This window comes from Acipenser ruthenus, chromosome 22 (assembly GCF_902713425.1).
Source record: "Acipenser ruthenus chromosome 22, fAciRut3.2 maternal haplotype, whole genome shotgun sequence".
Taxonomy (NCBI): domain Eukaryota; kingdom Metazoa; phylum Chordata; class Actinopteri; order Acipenseriformes; family Acipenseridae; genus Acipenser; species Acipenser ruthenus.
Genome location: NC_081210.1, coordinates 2,908,403 through 2,931,758, shown reverse-complemented (window position 1 = coordinate 2,931,758; position 23,356 = coordinate 2,908,403). Strand labels below are relative to the sequence as shown.

At 40.9% G+C, this 23,356-nt stretch overlaps 1 protein-coding gene across 3 annotated transcripts; it reads left to right on the top strand.

Annotated features, from left to right (window-relative positions):
• The first annotated feature begins 1,583 nt into the window (after positions 1–1,583).
• Positions 1,584–22,690, top strand: LOC117431519 (alpha-1,6-mannosylglycoprotein 6-beta-N-acetylglucosaminyltransferase B-like). Of its 3 annotated transcripts, none has more exons than XM_034052508.3 (18): positions 1,584–1,734; positions 3,352–3,415; positions 4,638–4,750; positions 7,569–7,692; positions 8,727–8,857; positions 10,282–10,352; positions 10,704–10,877; positions 12,084–12,251; positions 12,642–12,811; positions 13,643–13,774; positions 14,548–14,681; positions 15,821–15,951; positions 16,277–16,432; positions 17,073–17,219; positions 17,465–17,581; positions 18,132–18,206; positions 18,575–18,735; positions 19,775–22,690. In XM_034052508.3, exons 2-18 carry the CDS (start codon positions 3,390–3,392, stop codon positions 19,971–19,973), a joined length of 2,229 nt encoding a protein of 742 aa, XP_033908399.1. In that variant the 5' UTR covers positions 1,584–1,734; positions 3,352–3,389; the 3' UTR covers positions 19,974–22,690. The 3 variants fall into 3 exon arrangements, with proteins under 3 accessions (XP_033908399.1, XP_033908400.1, XP_033908401.1); XM_034052509.3 differs by having other exon boundaries at positions 19,780–19,972; XM_034052510.3 differs by lacking the exon at positions 17,073–17,219.
• The last annotated feature ends 666 nt before the right edge of the window (positions 22,691–23,356 follow it).

The following is a 23,356-nucleotide window of genomic DNA, read 5'->3' as shown; positions in this document are numbered from 1 at the left end:
CTTTGCTTTGTTATACTCGAGTCACATCCTTGCCTGTACAGCCTCCCTAAAAAAAACCACACAGGTCAGTCTTTGTTTGGCTAGAAGCCATATTGTTGCTTGTCAAGGGAAAAGTGAAGTGAAATACCCCACACACATCTATTCACTGAAATGTGCAGTTGGGAATGTTTAAGCAAACATATATTTCCATTTTAAAAATCATGATATCTGCTACCACATAAGCCTCTGTTGGCTGCTTTCAGATTGTCTTACACTTCGTGGGTCATTTCACCTGGAGTGTGAAATTGTCCTGTCAGTGACCAGTCAGCTGCTTCCCCTGATGGCATTTGTAGCCAGTAATATGAAGGCCAGGCTCAGTTTCTCTGCCAGCATTAACACCTGATGCTTTCAAGCTGTTTGGAGTCATTCCTGCTGCTTCTATACAGCCTAGTGCTCTGCAGCTTGTATTTTTCATTTCTTTCGGATTATGCTGTGCTTCCTGCACAAGAGCTGTGTCTGTTTTGTGGTAGTAGTAGGTGACAAGTTTGATAGAAGCTTGGCTCTCCCTTCAAGCCTGCCTTCTTACACAGACCCACACACAGGCACGCACATATATTTACCTGCTGGAAATTTCAGCAATCACTTCCAGCACTGGTTTATACTGGTTCAAGCTGGTAGTTTAACTCTGTGTACACACAGTGACCTACCATATTAAAGTATTTCAACTTTTAAGAATACCGTGTTCAATTCTGGTCATTACATGACCAGAATGACAATGAAAAGAGTCCAGTAACGAGCAATCAAACTCATTCCAGAGTTTAAAGGAATAATTGAAAAATTTAATTTAGCCTAGGATAAAGAAGCATTAGCATTACCTGTCATGCATTGATGCACTTGTATTCAGTACTGAGGCCTCAGATGTACAGTTTTGGTATCATAAACATGTATTCTTATTTGAAAACATGGCATCTGGTGCTACACTAGATCAAAGAAAGTTTGCTTGCATTACTGTCCAGGAAATCTGTTGTACTTGCACTTTCTAGGTCATTTCACCTCAGTAATGACATCGCGGATTTTACTGGCTGCAAAGCATGTCAGTCAATGGAGGAAGAAGCTGGTTGGTTGCTGACAGAAGAAATGGGCCTGAAGGGGTGGGGATAATTTCACTCCTCAGGTGAAATTACCAAGAAAGCTCAAGACTATCAGAGAGCAAGACCTGGAAATAGAGATTCCTTTAACCCAGCGTAGAGTTACATTGAAAATACATGTCTGCAAAAAAAAAATTGTTTCAAAACTAAAACAAGTATAGGTTGTGTCACTGTTTTGAAAATAAGTAAGAATATAAATAAATAGCTGATGAACATCTAACAAACATTCTTCTCACAAACCAAACCAATATTTCTCAATGTGGGCTGTTTAGTGATGTAAACAATGCACACAAACAGTGCCGGCCTTCCCTTGATGGTTCTATAGAGAGTTATTCAACCTAGGGATAGAACCGAGATTAAATAATCCTTTCTCCTCCATCTCCACGGTGTCATTGTTTTGGTAGGCCGCTGCTGCTGCGGCATTGTGTTCACTTAAGGGAATCGTGTTACCCTGGCAACCACAGGACACATTCCCAGGAGCAGGCCTCAGAGCCACAGGGACAAGCCTTTGCAAAGTTTTCCAGCTTGTGTCAGCATTCTGGGAATAAACTGTGGACTGCAGGACTGGAGATGGAAACTCTGAGCCTGCAAGCTTTTAACTGAGCTGGTAAGACTAAAGTGGTATTTTATGTCTTTTGTTAATTTGTGAAGTAAATAAAAGGGACAGAGACTGTGTTGGACAATAAGAGTGGATAGGTGGCTCTGTGTTATCTCACAAGCCCATTGAATGAAATTGTCTTTGTCTAGTTTTAGCATGCCCAACGTGAATCAGCCGGACATGGTGAATATAGTTTGTCCTGGGAGTCTGTCTGCCTGGATGACCAGGAACGGCCTGGAAAATGCATGGCTATCTGAAAGCAAGGCCTGCCAAATAGAGATTTCTTTAACCTTCAGTAGTTTTAAACAAAAAAAAAAACATAGATTTCTTTCAAAATGTCGAATCTGAGGCCTGTATAGTGAATAAATGTGCATGGCGTAGAAAATATATGGAACTATTTTGTCAGCTACAATCACTTTAAAAAGCGTACAGCATTAACACGACAAAGTACATAGCGTGCAAGGTGTTCATAACACTAACTACAGCAGCTCCACTGTATTCTTTATGAAATCTGGCTCTGGTTAAGTCATGAGGACAGGAGACTTGCTGTTTCATTTTCAGTTTAGTTTATAAGGTCTACATTGGAAGAGATCCAAGTCTTTTGACATGCTCTGTGGATTGTTACCCTACTAATGCGCGCAGGTCCAATGAAGTGCCCGTCTAACAGGGGCCAGCAAGCACTTGCAAAGCAGAAAATATATCTTCCCAATCAGTCTTTAAATGTCTGATTTATGTATGTTTGCGATCCGACCATAACTGCAAGTGTTGTCATGCAGTATTGTCATTGGGGTTGCAACAATCTACTACAGCGCCTGTGCTGTTTATAAAAGGTTAACGTTAGCTAATTGCATTATTGATTCATAAAGCTTAATAACTTAATAATGACAGTTTTAAGGAGTGTTTAACAAACGATTCAAAGCAAAAGTGTCTGTTGCCTTGTTTCTTCCACTCAAAACAAATAAAGACAGTCTTATTTTTGCTTGTCATTGTTTGGATGAACGTACACCTTTATTTATCTTCTCTACTGTGCTTCTATTAAGAGAGGGAGATAGGAGAGTTTCATGACACAGGAACGCGTATAACATTACATTGAATATTTATTTTCACAATTGTATGTATTGCAGAATAAAAGGCTATTTTTTTTCAGTAGAGTTTGCCATATGTTCTATGTTAGCATGGTAACAGAACCCGTTATTGCAAGAAATGTATTGCGCAAATACATTATTTTATTATATACCCACATGCATTACTGTCCAAAACCAACTTCTGACTTATATTATTGTCGGATAATATATTCTGACCCGTATATAAGTCTATTTGTAACTTTATTTTGCACTTTTGAAGATACACAAAAGTGTCACTTTCTGCAAAGATCATTAAAACATTATGGTCCATTTTAAATAGCAGTAATTGTAATTAAACATTACAGAAAGTGCAGTGACTGGAGTTTTATAGTTAGACTGCCGTATATCCCTTCCTTCTAAGGGATCTTACATAAAACTGCAACTGTAGTTTTATTACACATCAAGAAAACAGCATGTCCAGCACAACACTAGCTGCTGGAATCAACAATAATCCTTCGTGAATTTCCCTAAGATGATTTCATTTTCTCCTATGGTGTTTCAGTGTGTAAGGGGAGCATTTTTTGAGCCACAAGGCAGAGGATGGTCATTTCATTCCGAACCAGGAGGTAAGAAGATAAACTCAAAAATGTAATACAAGATATTGTAGAAATATATTGTGCCTTATACATAAGAACATGAATTTCAAACAGAAACCAGGAACAGAAATTAAGTGGAGTTAAACTTAGGACAGAGGGTAGGAAACACGGAGAAAATGAACATATTTAGCATAGAACACCTAAGATTTCCGAGGGGACCTCTAAATCTTTGAAATCTTAAAAGGCATCAACCAATCGCAAGACCAAAGGACACTGTTGGAAATGATGGGAGATAGACTTAGGACAGAGGCAGTTCTTTCCACAGTGGGGAGGGTATGGGATGGGTTACAGTGTTACCAAGCCATATTGTGGATGCTGAATCACTGAGATCCTTTAATTCCAGACAAGTATTGGTGGGCCGAATGGCCTCCTCTCTTTCGTAATTTGTTTTATGTTCTTGATTGGGTTTTGACAGCGCTGCTTCTGAAACTAACACATGCTGACATATACACTCAGGTTGTCATAGATTTCTAGGGTTCTTCATTGAAACACTGTGAAACCTGGTAATTATAGAACAGGTCACCACTTTCAGTTTATGAGTTGATTTCTTGATCGGGTAGGGTGGTGATACTTGAATCCAGAGACAACAATTGGAAACCGTCAGGCTTAATTGAACCAGTTTCATTTGCGGTGATTCACCTTAGCTTGGAAATCTCTACCCCCTCTGCTCAGCAGCAAAGAATAAATTGAAAATGATCGCATTATGTAGAAAAGGTCTTGCAACCTGTACTACAATAACACAGTTTCATGATGTTTCAATAAAGAACTTCAGTTGGCTCCAAAATGAATATGTTACTGGAAAAATGAGTGATTAATGAGTGTGTCCCTAAAAATGACATATCAAAAAGGAGCCTAGTTATAAAGCAAGGCAGATACGTTATGTAGATCATTGTAATAAACTACTGGCAGTAGATTTAATTTTCTCAAACCAGATTGCGTGCCAGTAACATCTTGGCACATCCACTTTCTTAGTTTAATAACTTATACCAGAGTAAAAAAAAAAGAAAAAAGTTAATAAACTTTAAATTGTGAGTCATGGCTGTTTTGTTTAGCGCTAGCGATTCTTTAAAATAAAATGACAAGTACCATGTGACGTCTGTTTGACTTGGCTGATCTCAGTTGAATTTGATAAACCGTCACTCAAGTAACTGGCTACTGTTCCTCAAAGTGTACTTCCCCTCCTTGTCTCTAGGGTGTGCCTGGTGCTGTGTGTGCTCCTGTCTGCACTGACTCTCGTCTTACAGAACCTGTGGATTCCGGAAGGTTCCGAAGAGCAGCTTCCGGGGAAACCCAGAGCTTCCGAGGGTAAAATCAGCTATCATACAGCAGACAAGCAAATGGAAAATTATTGACCCGAGGGAAGACTACTGTTACTAATAGGGTGCTATAATGCCCAAATGTGCAGACTGAGGGCATTGCACCCTGGAGGGGCATTTCATTTTCCACTATGAGCTGAGTGTGCAGTACATATTTAATATATGAGTCAGTAAAAATAATGAGAGGCAAGGTTAGATAGTAAATATGACTTTATATTTGTTGTTTAAATATAGTTGATACAGCATAAGTAAATACATAAATAACATAAATAAATAACAGTAAACGTTTTTGCAGCTGACTGCTGCATATTAATCCAGTTTATATCCTGGCCATCGTTTTTACATCGTCGAGTTGAATAATAACATTGTAAGTACACGTGTATTTACTAAGTAACTACTATGTAAACACAGTAATTAGAGACACTTCATGGAAAATGTTACCTTTGAATTTTGGAGCTCAAATGTCCATTTAGTTTGACAGCACATCAATGGAAATCACTGAAAATCAACTTCCACAGGAAATAGTTTAATATAATGCTTTTAAATGATTTTTGTTTTACTGACAAGCAGCTTAATGTCCTTCCTCAGAATAAGTAAATGAATCATGTATGGTGGAATCTGTCTGTCTGTGCGTTACACATTTTATATAGGGCCATATGGTGATTGTAGGTCATGGTACCCACCCTTATAAACAGATTTTTTTAACATAGTTTTAAAATGAAGATACAAGTTAAAACTTAGGTTTCTTAAAAGACTACACATATGAGACCTATATACTGAATGGATGAGCTACAATCACTTTAATAATATAAATAACTTTATATAATCTGACCTTTAACAAAAAGAACAGTGGTTATACAGTAAATAAGCTAAATAAAAGTACAGCTTAAAACACAGCATCTTGACTTTTAGACCCTGGATTTGAGTCCTATTCCCAGTGGTCTGTGGAGCAGCTCCTGTGTGGAGGGGAGGGGGAGGGGAGCTGGCCCTCTGCCCACAGCACCTGTGTGAGGCGTTGTGTCATCGTCCCGCTCCTGCAGAAATACCACAGGAAACCAAATCCCATTTCATTTCCTTACTGTTCCCCAGTTCGGCATAAAGTTTTTTTTATTTTTTGCATATGCGCTTTTCTTTGGCTGAAGGGAAACAAAAACTCCAGCTGCAAAAATACCCCACGATGAAGTCAAGTGTTGTGATGGGTGCTGGGCAAAGAGGAGGGGCTTATACACAGCATGATCCCCCTGGGGGTAGGGGATAGGATGGCTTCAGGCACCACCACGTATTATTATGCCACATTTCCACACACTGCATCATGAAAGCAGTCTGTAAAACTCAATCTTGTCTTCTTCCAATGTCAAACCGGGGCTGCAACCAGTCCAATCTGACAGTACTCAAAAGACAAAGATCACCTTTCATATTTTTTTTTTTCTGCAGTCTTGGGATTTAAAACCCGCCTGTCACATCCTTTGCATTAGAAGCTCTTTAGGTAACTTCTACCATCAGTGTGACTTGGAGAGATTGAGCTTCTAACTGGGGAGTCCCAATTGAAATCGATTCAATCCCAGATCTCCTGCTGATGGACGTAAGCAAGTCTGATTTCAAATCGGTTTCAAATCAGTCCGAGTGGCATATGGAAAAGTGGCATGAATCTGGGTAAAATGTATTACTGTCATCTATACGAATGTATTCTTGTTTAGATTCAAATTGTACTGTGTATCGTTTTCTGTTTCAGTTATCACGTACTGGTGAATTTTTTTTTTACAGTTTAAAGTACTCATGTGGTCTCAGTAGAGCTCTGTAAAGGCCTGGTCACACAGGCGACTTTCGTCGACAGCAATTCGTCCATTATGCATTATGATTGGGTTGCATTACGTTGTTCCTCTTGTTGCTGTCAACAAAAGTTCCCCGTGTGACCAGGCCTAAACACGTCCTCTCTCTTATGTACTGCTGTCCCTCCTGTAACGTTCTGCCCGAGTGTTGCAGGGGGACAGTTTAATGGTTACACGCTGGTGAACCGGGTGTTGTAAGTGAGAAGATATGTTTGGGAGCTCTGTTGAGGCCAAAGAGGTGCTTTCAGCTTCAGAGTTTAAAAAATCCACCAGGATGCGATGACTAAAACAGAAAATGATTTACAGAGTGGTTCAAAACAACAACAAGAATACTGTAGTTAAGATAAGTGTGATATTTCAGATGTCCTCTTTACATCCTCCATCGCGAAGCAACCACCAAGGCTGTCAGGGTTGACATCATCTTTTGGCCAACCAATGAACCCAGGGACGATGGTGATGTCATAAAGTCAAGCTTCCCTGCCAGGGAACTGAAGCATCCAAAGATAACACAGAGAGCGCTTGCATTTCATAGACTGCCACTTTGGAGTCTGGAAAACATGCCATGCTTTATAGTTTCACCGAACCTATTTTGTAGTAATTGGGCTCCCAAATCACCAGTATCAGATTCTGTGGTTTGTAAAGACACCCGTCATTTTCCGTAATTTCTACCTTATTTATAGCCTTTTAATGAGGATTACATTTCAACAACACACAGCTTAAACATTTTAAAATATATAGGTGTCATTTCTTGCGGGCCTTCGTTTGGTTAGATTAGGATTTTATTAGTCTTATTTTTTTTATTTGAGCTGACATGTTTCAAAAGAAAGAGCTTTCTGAGATTTTTTTTTTACAAACCTGTGCAGATAACAACTTTTTTTGGGTGAGCTAGGCAAAAATCTCTTTAATGTGGAATTTGCTCCAGTATGACTATATGTCTGGTAAGAATAGCAGAAAACCTCCTCCCCCTTATCCACACAGCTCTTCCCCAGTACGGTGTGAGGAAGCTGGCCCTTCGACTGGAGACTCTCTCTTCCCAGATCCAGGCCCTCAAGAGAGATAACATTCCGGACAGACTGGACAGCCTGGCTGAGACTCTCCAGATGTAAGATACACATTGAGAAAGAATAGCTCTTAGAGTGCCTTTTCAGAATAATACAACAGAATCTCAATTAACTTGTCATTTGTGGCTTCTTATATAGGCTGTTAAATATGAACTAGTTCAAAGGTGCAGCGTTAGAGTGAACTTGGGGCAGGTCCATATCGAGAAGAATTTCTCCTAGAAACATTGCTGTGTACCCAGATCATGTTCCCTACAACAGCAGTGCTGGTGGATTTCTGTTCCCACAATATGCCTGTCGTGTCAATCAGTGCCCAAGCTTTGCTGCAGGAGGGACCCTGATCCGGCTGCACTGCAATAATTATAGGAGAAATTCTCTCTCTCCTGTCACTCCTGAGGAGAAGTTAAGAAATGTATTCTCCAATTGATTTATTTAAAAATATATCAACAACAATTGGGATTATGTTTAAAAATACAATTGCCTATACACAGCTCGATAGAGCTCTCAAACACGTCTTTGCTCCAACTACAGCTGGTACACCACAGTGTAACCATTAACCTGTCCCCCTGGAACACTCATCCCCCAGGGGATGTTAGACGTAACACATTTGTGTCATGTGGTATTTCTTACTGATATATTTCTTATATCCACTTAGGTGTTGTGTTGTGATGACTGAAACAGTCAATTAAAAGTGAATCTAAATAACAAGAACAACACATTAATTAGGGTAACGTTGATATTTCATACCCATAACAAGTTTTGTGTGCAGCTAATGTTTTATGGTGGGGCTCTAATTCCTGTCGCACAGGGTGTTTATCTATATGGTGGTGACAGGTTAAATGGACTTCGCCAAAGTCATTGTGAAAATAAAGTCTGGAAAACGAAAAGGCATAGACAGTAGTTATACTAATTAAATGAACATTATTTCAGAAACCTTCTAATTGTGCAATGTGTTGACATCACATCACAACACAATGTTGATAATTTATGTCAACATTTTCCACGAAATGAAAGCACTTGCTATTGAAACCAGTGTTCCTTATGGTTGATGGAAACCTGGTGTGTCTGGCACCTACAGACTCCAGAAGGACCATGAGAGCTCCATGCACAGTGTGCAGAAGGACCTGGCGATGGTGTGGGAGAAGTTGGATACCCTGCTAAAGAGGAGCCTAGCTGGGGGAGACACACCTCACCGCACCCCACTCACAGGTAACACCGCCAGCATCTTCACTGAATCAGTCAGCAGCTAACCTGCACTGCATAATGTAACACGATCATGATCGAGGGTTTAAATACACATAATCAATAGCAGTAATGTTATTAGGAAACAAGTATCCCCGGCATAGCTGTAAATTCAAAATGAAGATGTTGATAAACAGGGCAGATATCAACAGTATGCACAGAATAGTAGATCATAGAAATTGGCAATGAAATGTTTATCCCAGTTTCATAAGCAGTTTTCCAGCTACAGTAGGAGCAAAAAACTTGTGGGACATAAAGACTAATGGCTGAATTGTCAATAAAGTTAATCCCAAGTTTCATGTCACTTGGATAAGTATGTACGAGCAGCCAGACTCACCCCAGGCCCACATATAGAATAGAACACATAAGAATTACAGGGGAACCTCTTAGTCTGAAAACTTGAAAGACGTTAACCAATACCAAGACCAAAGGACACCGTGGAAATTATAAGAGATAGACTTAGGACAGAGACAGTTCTTCACACAGAGAGTGGGGAGGGCATGGAATGGATTACCTAGCCATTTTATGATGTTGAATCACTGGGATCCTTTAAGACTCAACATGACAAAGTTTTGAGATCAATCAGCTACTAGGAACCGGACGAGCAGTGATGGGCCGAATGGCCTCCTCTCGTTCATAAAATATCTTTAAAAACCCAGTTCTGAGTGATTCGCAAGCAACCCTCCTACTCAAATCATGACCTCAGTTTATCAGGTTGCATTGCAGCCCCTGTATGCAGGATCTGTGCAGTTTTGCTTTCTGTCACATTCTCCAGTTTCTGTGTTTTGAGAGAGAGGGAGGGTGTCAGCAATTCCTCGCCAGTGTTTTTTTGTGCAGGGAATTGTTTGGCTTGGCTATCCGACCTGGAGCAAATGAGAGTGAGGGGGTTCCAGCTATTCCTGTTCAAATCCCAAAGCCGTGATCCCAGAAAAGCAGCCAGGGGATTGGGAGTAACAGGGCTGTTGAAGCTCTCTCTCAGAACTATTTCTTTCTCAAACTTTGTATAGAGATTTTTCATTGACAGTAGAACCTCAAAGTTAAGAACACCAGACTTTACGAGATAACTAGTCTTTTCAATCTTTTTCAATATGTTTTTTTTTTCATGGGCTCACAAAATACCATAATAAACCACTCACCTTCTAGAGCATGGGCTTGACTGTGGTTCTTGACTGGAAAGCCATGAAACCTGTTAAATAACGGAAAAAGGGCTTCTGGGTACTATAGAGCTACTCTATCCTGTCTAATTTATTTGTATTGTTTATCATTATTTCTCATGTTAAAGATTTACACATTTTATGAATGCATTGCACATACATCATACATGTTTCAGAGTTACAGGCATTTCAGTCTTATGAACATCTTAATGATCAGGGTTCCCTGTGTTTTTAAAGGCATGCCGGACAGTGAGGTTTGCAAGATCCCAAATGATCCAGCCTTCCCTCTCTGTGCAGGGAAAGTCGAGGTAAGAGGGAATTGTTTTAACTATCAGCTGCAATCCAATCTTCAACTGGACATTACGCCAGACTCAAATATCAATTGCATGCATCATTTTTTTTTTTTTTATAATTTGTATTTTTAAATTGATTCACCAGTCTCCAACATTTGGCACGAGAGTTCTGACTGCCTGTAGCCCTAACTGGGGCGGACAGAGTCCCACTTGAAATGTGCTTTCAATCTGCTGCTGATGGAAATAAACAAGTCTGATTTCAAATCGCTTTCAAGTCAGTATCAGTGGCAGTTGGAAACAAGGCTAAAGTCCACAACATAGTTGACATCTGATACACACAGCCCACCTTCCCCATCCCCCATGCAGTTCCTGCAAGCTCACTGGCGCTCGGACCCCTGCTACGCTCATTATGGAGTGGACGGTGGAGCCTGCTCTATCCTAGCCTACCTGAGCGACAGAGAGGACTTCTGTCCTAGCCTGCCAGGGAGAAATATCAGCCAGGGACCAGACAAGACACATCCCAAGGAGGGCAAGGAAGAGGTAAGCCTCCTTCAAAAACTCTGCTCGGGTATTTCATTGTCAGTACAATAATAAAACTATTTAAAAAAGAGAATGCCCCGAAAGAGACAATAGTTGGGGTTGTCAGGTCCAGTAAGATAAAGACCAGCCTACTTCAGGAGAAGGTATGTAAAATGTATGGTTTTCCATGTTTGTTTTTTTTAGGAGCTCACAAAATTCTGTAATAAAAACACGCACCTTTTAACGCCATGTTAAACCTGTTAATTGCATAACAGTTTGGCAGTGAAAGGGTTAAAGTGTAATTTGCTCTTGCAGGCAGAGGGCAGCAGTGAGTTCCAGCAAGCCCCTGCCTGACACGTACAGAGACACCCCAGCATTAAGAATTGTTACACCATGTTCAGACAATGTTGAAAACAAATTATTCTCACATTACACAGTTTCCAGTGTAAATTCCCGCTGGTGAGAAAAAGCCTTGCTGCCAACATTGTCGCCATTCCAATGTAATTGTAACATGGTTTTATTTGTGTGCTTGGATTATCTATGATTTTAAGCTATAGGTCTAGTCTACACTACAATATAGTGCTTATACTATATAAAGTCAGTAAGGTCTATTTGCAGTAGTTAGTGGTTTCGAGTTTACAGTGTTAAATGGTTAGAATTTGGCCTAATAGTGGTCAAAATGTGCTTGCCAAATATAGATGTTAGTGTGAGTGTTTATTCAGTTGTAACGGAACAGCAAAAGTTAATTTATTTCAAGTACAATATTTTCTTTTCCAGACACTATAGACATTAATGGCTTACACATGTTCTACGTACACAAATGTTGCAGTTATTTTTACACCGCATACAGAATGTGGCTAAATAACTCAGACAACTTTAGTTACAAGTGCTAGCCTTGCCTGACTTTTCATAGTCAACACTACAGAGTGAATACATTTCAGATCCCCATCTTGCATTCAAATCAAACGACAGAATGACCGGGCGAATCACACCTTTCTAAATGATGCCGTGTTGCTAAGCAGATGTGGTGCTATATTTAAGGACAGTAGTTCTCTGAATTCAGCTGAGAAAAATGCTAGAAGGTAGTGGTTTTAATAGATCTATGCTTTGAGAAAGAAAGTTACAGAGTAGTTTGTGAATGCTATTCATCGATACCTTCAAAACAACAAAATAATGAAATGACATTTTTGAATGATGTGAATACTAGTGATCTTTTATTTTTTTCAGGCAGTGATAAGGGCAGACCTAACCCCCCTCTTGGAGATCATTGGCACCGGCCGGGGTCCTGCAGTGAGGTTCATGCAGTCGCGGATTGAGAGACTGGCAGGGAGATGGGCACGGGCTGGAGAGAGAATCCGTGAGAAACTGCACCACAAACCACAGGCACAGCTAAAGGTGGGGTGGCTTTTACACATGCAGTTCTATTTTTAGGAGGGTTGAGGGACAATGGGATACAGCCAGGCACAGTGTCGGCAGACAGATAGGCAAGAGAGAGAGTTAACCCATCTCAATGCTTTCCTTGAAAATAAATAGGAACGAGTTCATACCTATGTGTTACGCAGAGGATCTGCACTCCATGATCTTGACCTGGAGGTCAGAGGTTCCCCACAATCATTACAGGTTAACTGTATACCACTGACCTCCATGACTTTCTTAGTTCAGGAGATATGCAGTGTGAAGGACATCACGGTTTGGTTTTTATGGCACCAAAACAGCTGCAATAAGCCTGGCATCCAGCAGCCATTGAGAAAGTAAGCGGTGACCATGCCCTGTATTTCCTCCCAGGTGCTGCTGCACCCAGGAGTGCTGGCAGGGGGCGCTGGCGAGCGATTCGGGGAGCTGGCGGAGAGGGGTGGTCCATTGGGAGAGCTGGTGCAGTGGTCAGACGTGGCCACAGCTCTCTTCATCCTGGGACATAAAGTGACCTTCTCAACCACACTGCCAGAACTGCACAGGTAACAGCAGTGACTATACCACACTGCATTCAACAATACTAGAAGAAACCAGGCTACAACAGAGCAATGTTTCAGCCAGGGCTGTGAGATTCCTTTTCATACTGTAATGTTCTCAATCATTAGGAGTGGCTGCAGTTAAATATTGTGTTTTTTTACTTTTGTGTTACGATGCTATAGGTTCAAGAGCTGCTCTTCAGTTCTTGTTGGCTGCCAGAAACTATGCAAACTCGACCAAACACCCCATTTCCTCTGGCACTTCTGAGCCGTGAGGGGACCAGACCATCACGGTATGGGTGGTTTTGCACTGGCTATGTATTGAGCTGAGCAAGAACCAAACTGGCCCCACAGTACATCTGAATCCGGCTCAGAGCCGAGCAGGACCAGGGGCCAGATTCATGATTTTCGTCATTACTTTGCAGCCCTGAAGGCCGAGAATCTTGCTCATCAGATCCAAATTACTGCTCTCTCCGAGAAGCATTTTTCTCCTCTTTGCTCAATCAGCCCGCCATTGCATTTCAGTTGCATTCAGTGATATATGAAGAACAAAAAGAAAAACACAAGCATAACCTCTGGGCCTGCCATTCTCAAGTCAAATGCAGCGCCTCTTAATACTGCATGATCTACATGCAACTCGGCACGTTGATTGGACAGCTCAGGCTCCGCAGTGGAAAAACAAACAGGCTCCTCTAAGCCATGCCGGGCTGTCTGTCCGAAATGTGCAGTATTGAAAGAAAACTATGTTTTAGCAAACAAGTAGAACCACTTTTAAAGAGCTTCTAGTGTCACAGTACCTGCCGTTTGAATGGCTTGCTTCTCTCTTGTGTTGTTCAGAGTGATTGGGGCTCCTCCAGGGAAGGGAAGCTGTCCCATTCAGGTCCCGCTGCCCTTTGACCTGCTCTACACAGACTACCACGGCCTGGCTCAGCTGCAGGCTTGCATGGGCCTCTCCTTCAACCAATACAGGTGAGGAGCAGGGGCTCTACAAACACACAGTCTGTCTGCCTGTTTTACTCTCCCTGTCTCTATATCTGTCAGAGTACAGCAAAGGTTATGGTAAGAAGCAATCTGTATACTCCTATTACCATCACAGATAGTTAGAAGCTTTAAACACGTCTTTCTCAGTTTAAAAAATTGGGACTTATTAAGTACTTGGACTGATGTTTTAACTTTAACTGCACTGTGTGGTGAGGGAGTACAGAACTGTATGCACTAGACCTGTGGACTTCATAAGAACGCAGGAATATAAGAGAACAAGAAGAGGCTGTTTGTTAGCCACCGTACCCCCTACTAGAGGGTTAACAGGGCAGATTCTAGACGTGTTTTAAATGTTCATTAATAAGGGGACTGTGACAGGGTGAAAGCCCTTTATGTATATAGTGTGGGTGTGGGAATGTAAGGTTGGCAGCGATGGGGCTAACTCTATCCCTGCCAGCAATCACAGCAGGTTAGACCAGTTAGGTATTGATACTAATTAGGAACCAGAAATCCTTGGTTTGTTGGAGGTGTTTGCGGTGATTTTTTGTGCTGTGATTTTTGTATTGTTTATCAATGTGGTAATGAAGGCTAATGCCCAGCCTACAGGGATCTTCAAGTATTACATAATCAAGTTTTATCCAATTTCAGCCCCTCCCCCATTACATTAGCAACCCCCAGCCACCGCTCACCCCCCTCATCCACAGGAAAATAAGTTTTGGTTCATTCTCTTTAACCCTCCAGCCCCCTGTTTCTGGTTCTAGGTGTCGGTTCCGGGTTCTAGACTCCTTTGGCACAGAACCAGCCTTCAACCAGGGGGAGTACTCTCGACTCCATGGTTACAGAACAGCCTGGGGTAGCTGGGAGCTGCAGCCTCGGCAGTACATGACTATGTTCCGTGAGTATGAGGGGCCTGAGGAATCAGAACTGAACACAGTATTCTAACCCAGAGGATCTTAAACTTTTCTCGGGGACTCCCTGGGCAACCTTTGTGGACCCTGGACCTCAGTTTGAGAACCACTGTTCAAATCATCTATAACATTTCGGGCAAAACGGTAAAAATAACCAGTGTCAATGTTGCCAGCTATAGGTACCGTAATTACACAACACAATGGCTGCATAAAATGAAGTCAGTCAGTCTATTAGTGTGAGAGATGGGATGTTACTATACTCCAGGTGCTCTGCAGTATGTCAGTGCCGCTGGCTGTATTGAACTGACAGTTCTTGTTTAAATGTGTCTGAGACCCAGTTCCTTGTTAATGCTCTTGTGGTGAGGTGATATAGTACTATTTAAAAAAATTAAAAAAAAGTTTTTCTTTGGAGTGGCTTACTTTTTATATTTCAAAACAAGTTGTTTTTACTTAAGACTTGGCAGAACCCTCGTCCACCCTCACTCTCTCCCTCTCTCCACTCCCACTTTCCAGCCATCCTGTTTTTCTTGTTAAATAAATACATATCTCTATCACCTCACTGTTTTTGCAGCGTTTGAAATAATTTAATTAAGGGGGACAAGGGAGGCCTGGGTATAGTCACAGAATAAACATAAAGTGAGGCGCTGTCTTAAAGGAGCACTAACTTGTGTTGTTACCTCTTATTAGCACCCCCCCCCCCCCCCCCGGTTCATGTGGCAGATTACTGTATTTTGGCTTCAGTTCTCCCCCCTGGTTCATGGTGCAATATTCTGTTTTATTGTAACAGAGGTTCAGAACGCACTATCATTCCCATTTGTGCTGAAAAATCGATTTAACAGTATAAAGGACGGAGACAGCACTGTGTATTTGCAGGACTGTACAGATCATGTCTTGCGAAAGTGCATGCAGGAGTTTCCCTGTGATTTCTCAGGGTGTCATATTAAAACCTACAGTGCTTGATACAGCACAATATAGTCCCTGCTGGATACGATTTCCACAGTTAAGTCGGTTCCTATTCATTTTCACGATGTTGTCTGTTTAGGGTAACAGACTCCAGAGATGTTTCCCTTGTCAAATGCTGTCACTCTATCTGGTGAACAGTGTGTGTGTGCTGTTTGTCTTGTAGCCCACACCCCTGACAACTCCTTCATGGGCTTCGTCTCTGAAGAGCTGGGCCAGGGCTTAGAGGAAGACATACAGGAGCACAAGGAACCCAACTTGGCTGTTGTCTACGGGAAACAGGACTACATGTGGCAAGTAATGAGAAACTATTTCTCTCTAAATATTGGAGTTTAGTGTTCATGACAATGGCACAGGATACCTATCCTTTCACTTTTAAACAAAGAATAGCTTTAGCCTGGAATGACCTCTCTTGTTCTAAACCCTGGTCAATGAGTTCTTGAAGACATCAGAACATTAACTCTATACCTGGAAAACACAATATTATTGTTATTTTTTTTTGTTATCTGCATGGTCTCCTGGGATATTTAATTACATGGGCATTTTCAACAAAACTTAATAAGAGAAAGTGGAATACCCAGCCCATGATATCTCATTCTCTTCTTATCCCCTCTTGTGGCAGGGAAAGGAGAGCTACCTGGAAGCAATCAGCCAGGTGATGAAGCTCCATGGGACAGTATACCAGGAGACAGGAAGCCCCACTCGTATCCCTGGCTATGTGTTGAACCATGGACTGCTGTCCCAGGATCAGCTACTGGAGTTGCTTAAGAGAGCCAAGGTAGGGGTGCATTCTGAACCATGCCTATAACTCTTATATCTCCTCTATAGTCCAAGTTAGTGTGGAAATAGAAGGGTTTCCAAATGACACTACCAAAGACGAATCAGTCATAACAACACAAAATGAAGACTGCAGGTGTATCCAGGCAAGGAGGTGAATAATTTGCTTGTGTCACAGATAAAGGAATGACAGTGCAGTGTGCAGGGTGATGTTTGAGTTGTTGCTGTGAGTTGCTGGTCTTTCCTGGAGATTCCACAGGGAGTGTTGCATTAGCTCTGACACTCCCGAGGGTTAGGGAGGCAAAATTGGGAGAGAACGTTTCTCATCACCGCACTACAATGGACTAGGCATCCAGTAATCTCAAGTGGACACCTGCAAGGCTGACCGTTTCCTCCAGAGGCTGGTAGCTCACATCTGATAGAGTCCTGGGTGTAAAGAGGCAATTGGGTTAGCAGTGGGATTGGAGGATGCCCACAGTTCTCCTGAGATGTGGAGGGGTGTTGCCGTGGTGAGGGAACATAATTGGACACACAACATTGTTGTAAAAAACAGGGCTAACATGATTTAAAGTGAAATGTGACACTTGTTTAACAACTGTGATACTCGTTTAACAAGTAAGTACATTCCAGATGTTTTCCAGCTGTTTATAGGACTGGGGTTCCCCTATGAGGGTCCTGCCCCTCTGGAGGCCATTGCGTTGGGTTGCGTGTTTCTGCAGCCCCGCTTCGACCCCGCACACACACCCCAGAACAGCGCCTTTTACCGGGGGAAACCCACCACGAGACAGGTATTCAGAAAGAGGGAGAGATTTCTTTCCATTAACAATCTGCAGTGCTTTTTTACTGTGTCTCCTAATATGCCAATGATGAGAGGTCTCGTAGATAGCTCTAATTTTCACGTTTTTTCTTTTCCACTCAATTCGCTATGGATTCTGGCAGTTGTAGTCCTGCATCACTTTAAGAAAAGACACAGGTAAAAAGAACCTGGGCTATAGCCCACCTTGACACCCTGCTCTTCACTTGTGCATCACAGGTTCGCTCCCAGCATCCCTATGCTGAAGACTTCATAGGTAAACCCTATGTGTGGACTGTTGACATGAGCAACTCCACTGAAGTCCAGGAAGCTGTGAGAACAATCCTGCACAGCCAGGTCAGTGACTTCTCATCTCTCAGCAAGACAGCATCCGTTATTGTTTTGCTATGAAAATACATGACTGCACATTTCAGACCTGCATAGTGAATGGGTGTGAATGCTGGGGAAAGCTGAACTATTCTGTTAGCTACAATCACTTTAAGGGGATTTAAATTGATTAATTTCACAGCCTGATGATCCCAGATATGGTTACCCACTACAAAAAAACAGGTTGAGCGAGGCCATCTGCTCAGGTTATCTATCTCATACTCGATGCATCCAAACTGGCTACAAAGGAAGAGCGTCTTCACGTAGCCAGGACACCACTGGTTTCTTTAAAAAACAATACGATCCCACAATTCCCCGTGTGACCTTTGACGCACTGCAAGAATTTCCGATGTTGGCCAGGTTTGGAAACGCTCATTTGATTTTGGCGGCTAGCTGTGGGATCCGAAACTCTAGCGCCAGGCACTGGAAACAAGGCAGCAGTAAGTTGGTTCTGGTTTAGTAAAATTACCAGTTGTTTTGCTCTGTTACAATTGTGTATGTGTGTGTTCTCGTTGTACAGGTGAGACCCTTCACTCCCTATGAATTCACCAGGGAGGGAATGCTTGAGAGAGTCTTTACCTACATTTCTCATCAGGTAGGCCTTCTTCCACTACTGGCCTTCAGCCTCTTTTTACACACAGTTACACAAGCAGGGACAGTTCAATCACAGTTACACAAGCAGGGACAATTCAATCACAGTTACACAAGCAGGGACCATGCCATCACAGTTACACAAGTTACATTTCCAGGTTATCTGATTCCACTTTTAAATAATGTTAAACATTGAAAAAGACTTATAACTTGAAACGTTTGTCATTCTTATTTAGTTTCCTTTGTCATTGAGTGTTTATATATATATATATATACACACACATTGAAGCTACTTGCTCTTTACATGATGGACTATGCTAGTAGTGAGAGGTTTATTACAATGTTTGTGTCTCTCTGTCGGTGTGTCTGCAGGATTTCTGCAGCCTCACTCCCCAGCCCTGGCCCCCTGAGAACACCCTGCTAGCCAGGCTGGGCTCTCTCGGGGAGTCCTGCACTGCAGTGTGTCTCCAGGCTGCTCTGGTCTGCGAGCCGGCCCACTTCCAGCTCCTCAACAAGCCAGACACCTTCTCCAGGTCAGTTCAGCGGTGTTACAGCCTTCATCCAGGGAAGCAACCCAGTCATGAGAGTGCTGTTTAATGTGTACAGGAGGGCCAACCAAAGAATCAGTTTTCTTATTCTTTTAATCAGGATATGCAAATATTTGAACGCCATGGATAAACTGGTACATGCTCATACAGAAGGCCCTCGTAATGTCATAATAATCGCATCTGAGAGCGTGAAAACGATAGAATTGAGAGTTTGACGGATTGTAACCCTTAACTAAATGACCTGTGCTTCCTGGAGGTGTCTGTTTAATTGGAGTGAGACTGAACTACAAAAGTGAAGTGATTTAATATAACGTTGTCTTTGAAATACCTGCTCGTCCTAAACAAAAGAATAAAAAAACACTGAAGGACCTTTAAACATCTTTAAATATTAGCATTACTGATAAGTACAAACTGATTTTAACATTGTTTTTTCATACCAATCTTTTAAACTAAGCAGTAATAGGGCTAAGATTTAAGATTTTAAAGCTCCCATAGGATAGTGACCCGATGGGCCACTGATTTATCCACTGAAACAGGCTCCAGTGGCTCCAGCAGTATCTACAGAATATTAATCTAAATCATTGTAACAAATGTAGTCCTGAAACATCTTTCCTATTTCCTTACACTAATCTTATCAATAGATTATAAAAGTAACCATTTCCCTTTCGCTAAACCAATAAAATAAAATAAAAGATTTCCATTTCTCCAGTCTAATATCAGTTTACCCAGTATAATAGCAACATTTTGCTCCAAAAAAGGATTTCAAATTAAAAAACAAATAAATTAACATAGAAATAGCATATTATAACCCAGACACAAATCCTATTCTAGACTGTAGAAGCCCAGAACGCTACACCCCTGTACGATTTGGAGGCTTATAGCAATAATGAAACAAACCTAGAATCTGACTCCTTGGTTAGGTTCCATTCACTTGTAGATGTTCTTTGAGCCTGTTTCAGTGGAGGGAGCGATAGCCTGCTCCTGATTGCCTGTGTGATGGTTTCTGACAGTGCTTTTGTTTCAGCCTAGGCTTGAACTGCAGCAGTACCTCTGTGGAGGTGAACCATTTGTTTCCAGCTTACAATGAAAGGGCCCGGCGTTGCTCCCTGCAGAGAGAATGGCTGCTCTTCAGCTGTGCAGGGTCAGATAACTCCCACAAGAGACTCTGCCCCTGCCGCAGGTATCAGCCAGGGCAAGTGGCGCTTTGCCAGGGTTGTCTTTAACAGAATGAACTGAATACCCCATATGGACTTGCTGGGTCTCAGATAAGACCCCTAATACTGATATCGCCTGTATTCTGTATTACAGACTTTTAAGAGCTATGCTGTACAATACAATACTGTACAATAAAACAGACAGGTCTACAGTTAATTTCATGTCATGCATCCCAACGCAATAATGTTTCTGGATCTTAGATCCCCAGTACTCTATACTATATTGTATTTGATGGCTCTCAGATCCCTAGCGCTGAGTTACCTGAATTGACATTATTATTATTATTATTATTATTATTATTATTATTATTATAGGACCTTTCATATGTTGCCAATAATACATGTGTACAACAAAAAACTGGAAAATGTTTGACTGGGGAGGCAAAAGAAAAAATAATCCATTACTGTGAGAAAAGGCCAATTTGCTTTAATATATGAACTCATCTTAAACATGCCTTCGCATTTTCCACTTGTTAATTAATAACATGAGAGCTCTGTGATTAGCCATGCTCTTCAAAACGCCAGGCAGCAGATAACACAAACCAGCTGCTTTCTGGCAACCCCCTCTCTCTCTCTCTTGCATTGTTCCTCCTCGCAATTCTTAGAGCTCAGGAGGAGGAAGCCATCGTCTGTTCTGCCAAGTCAAGCTCTCCTGTATAGAAATATATATATCTATATCTATAGTGTATTTCAGTTCCACATCTCCACTACAAGAGTGCAGCCTGCCCTTCGTCTTAGCAAGTAGAATTTCCCCTCTGTGGTTTAAAAGGGAATTCAGTGATATTTCAGCGTCAGAGCAATAACAGCTTGTGCCATAAATGTTTTTCCTCTGGGTGTTAGGTTAGTTAATGGTAATGCAGCTCCATTTATATTGTGAATTGCTTATTTTGGACTCTTAATTTGAAGTGTTTTCCGAGTTAGATCTCTGGAGCTCTTTTCAACATCTTGTGTACTTCCGTCCACTGGGCAACAGAGAGCACTGTTCTCCTTTGAATGGACTGTTTTCTGAGTTAGAAGGAGCACTGACTGAAAGTGTACAAGTGTTATAGACTGCGGAACTGTGTACCATTACATGAGCTCTAGACTTCAAATAATCTCCATTTTAATTTTGAACCAAACGCAAAGGAAAATGTACATAAGTAGAATTTACATCCCATATTGGTAGGACTTTATAATAAGGTCCAGTAATAAACTCTTTATAGTTGATGCATACAGAGTATATAAATTATGAACAAACAGGATATACATATTTATAAAGCACCTTATTAGTGCCATTATTCATGCGTTATAAGGTCCACTAATAAATACTTTATTAACCATTTATAAATGATTAATATATGTTACATAAATATGAAAGAGCAAGCTATGAATATGACAATATAACAATGACATTTATAATGTGCTTGAATAATCTCAGCTCCCTTCACTGATCTGTCCTTAATAACCTCATTTATAAATGGCTTTATAGGTATTTATAGCTTGCTCTTTCATATTTATGTAGCATCTATTAATCATTAATAGATGGTTAATAAAGTGTTTATTACTGGACCTTATAAAGTAAGTATGGTAAAATGGATAAGAACGATTTCAAATAAGAGCAATTACAGAAAATGTCAATACAGATACCTATAAGAGTAAAATCAAGTACAAGATACAGGAAATAGTTATAATTAAGAGCAGTAGTAGAATACGGCAAAGTATGGAGCAGGTCAGTGCAAGTACAAGCTGATGCAAGTAGTGGTAATCATGTAATTATTTACTGTATTTTTTATTTTGCTCTTATTTGAGTTTGATCTTATTTTCTACTGATTTTACTGTACTCTTTAACTGCTCTTATCTGTAAAGTTCTGTAATGTGATATTGTATAATGTGATATTTTGTAATGTGATACTTTGTATTGTGATATTTTGTAACAGCTGTAAGTCACCCTGGATAAGGGTGTCTGCTAATAAATAAATAATAATAATAAAGCATTAATAATGGCCCTAATAAGGTGCTTTATAAATATTTATAACCTGTTTGTTCATAGTTTATATACTATGTATTCATCATCTATAAAGAGTTAATAAAGTGTTTATTACTAGACCTTATTATAAAGTGCTCATATGTGTTCAAATTCCACTGCCTCTTGTCATGTATAGATGTGCTTCTGTGCATAGAACATACAGCACAGTTCATGCAATACAGCACTTATTAATACAGTTTTGTGATTTATAATAAGTCAGTACATCATGTGTAAGATGTGTCTTATTATAACTTGAATCACTTTGCATGGTTTGAGCAATCAGAAGTAAAACAGTGTCTTGAAAGCTGGTTCCAGGAGACCACCGGGAGACCTAGTTTGAGGCAACTTTGCTGCATCAAACCCCAAGTCTCCCCAGATGTGCCACAAAGTTGCTTTGTGTTCCCTCAGCTTAAGAGACACCATACACACAACTTATTAACTTTTATTCAGGTGCAAAATAGCATCTTTATAGAATAAAAGTTTTTAAACACCTCAATCTAAGGTAGTGACATTGAACCTAATTAAACTAATATACTCATTGATCTTTTTTTGTAATAAAAATGTCATGCAGTTTAAAGCATACACAGTAGTCCTGTGAGCGATTTGACTGGTCCCTGGAAACAAAGGTCAGCCCTGCAGCCCTCTGAGCTCACCTGTGCCTGGCCAGTAGAATTTATATGGGGGGGGTTCTTACTTATTTCTATTAAAATCTATTAATGTGCTTGTGTTGCAATTTACTACATACTTCATATACATATATATACACACACACACATACACACATTTAATAAGCAATACAGAATGTACTAACATTGACAAGACGCTATTAAAACTGAAAAGATTCCGCATGCACACTTGGCACCCCCACTAATGAAAATCAGTTTTGAGAAGTAGTTGGCCCGGGCAGTTTTGTATTCGAGAAGCACAGACACAAGCAGGGTCGTCCTCAGTGTGGCCAGTGTCTCTCAGCTTGGCCAGTGTCTCTCAGTGTGGTCAGTCTGCTTGGTTCTATTTCTAGTGCGTGGTCTGAGTCTGTAGTTCATCAGGGCTGCAATGAGAGAAGGGAGGGGTGGGGAGCAAGGAATACATGTTGAATTATAAATCACTCATTTTTGAAAAACAAATAATTCACGGGCATACTAAAACATCTTCATTTCCTTACTAAAACACTGGAGATGTGCCCACAACTTTTTTGTTTGCTCTTCTTTAAACAAAAGAGGATTTACAGACCATGAGCACTAATCTTGGACTAGCTAATGTTATTGTAGGTAAAATAGTCTGCGCAACCAGCTGTACTTTTTAAATTAGCGGTTATTTTGTTGCCTGCTATACAATGGACTTATCAAAGCTATTGTCATTATCACATTTTTTTTTCTGAAAGAAATTA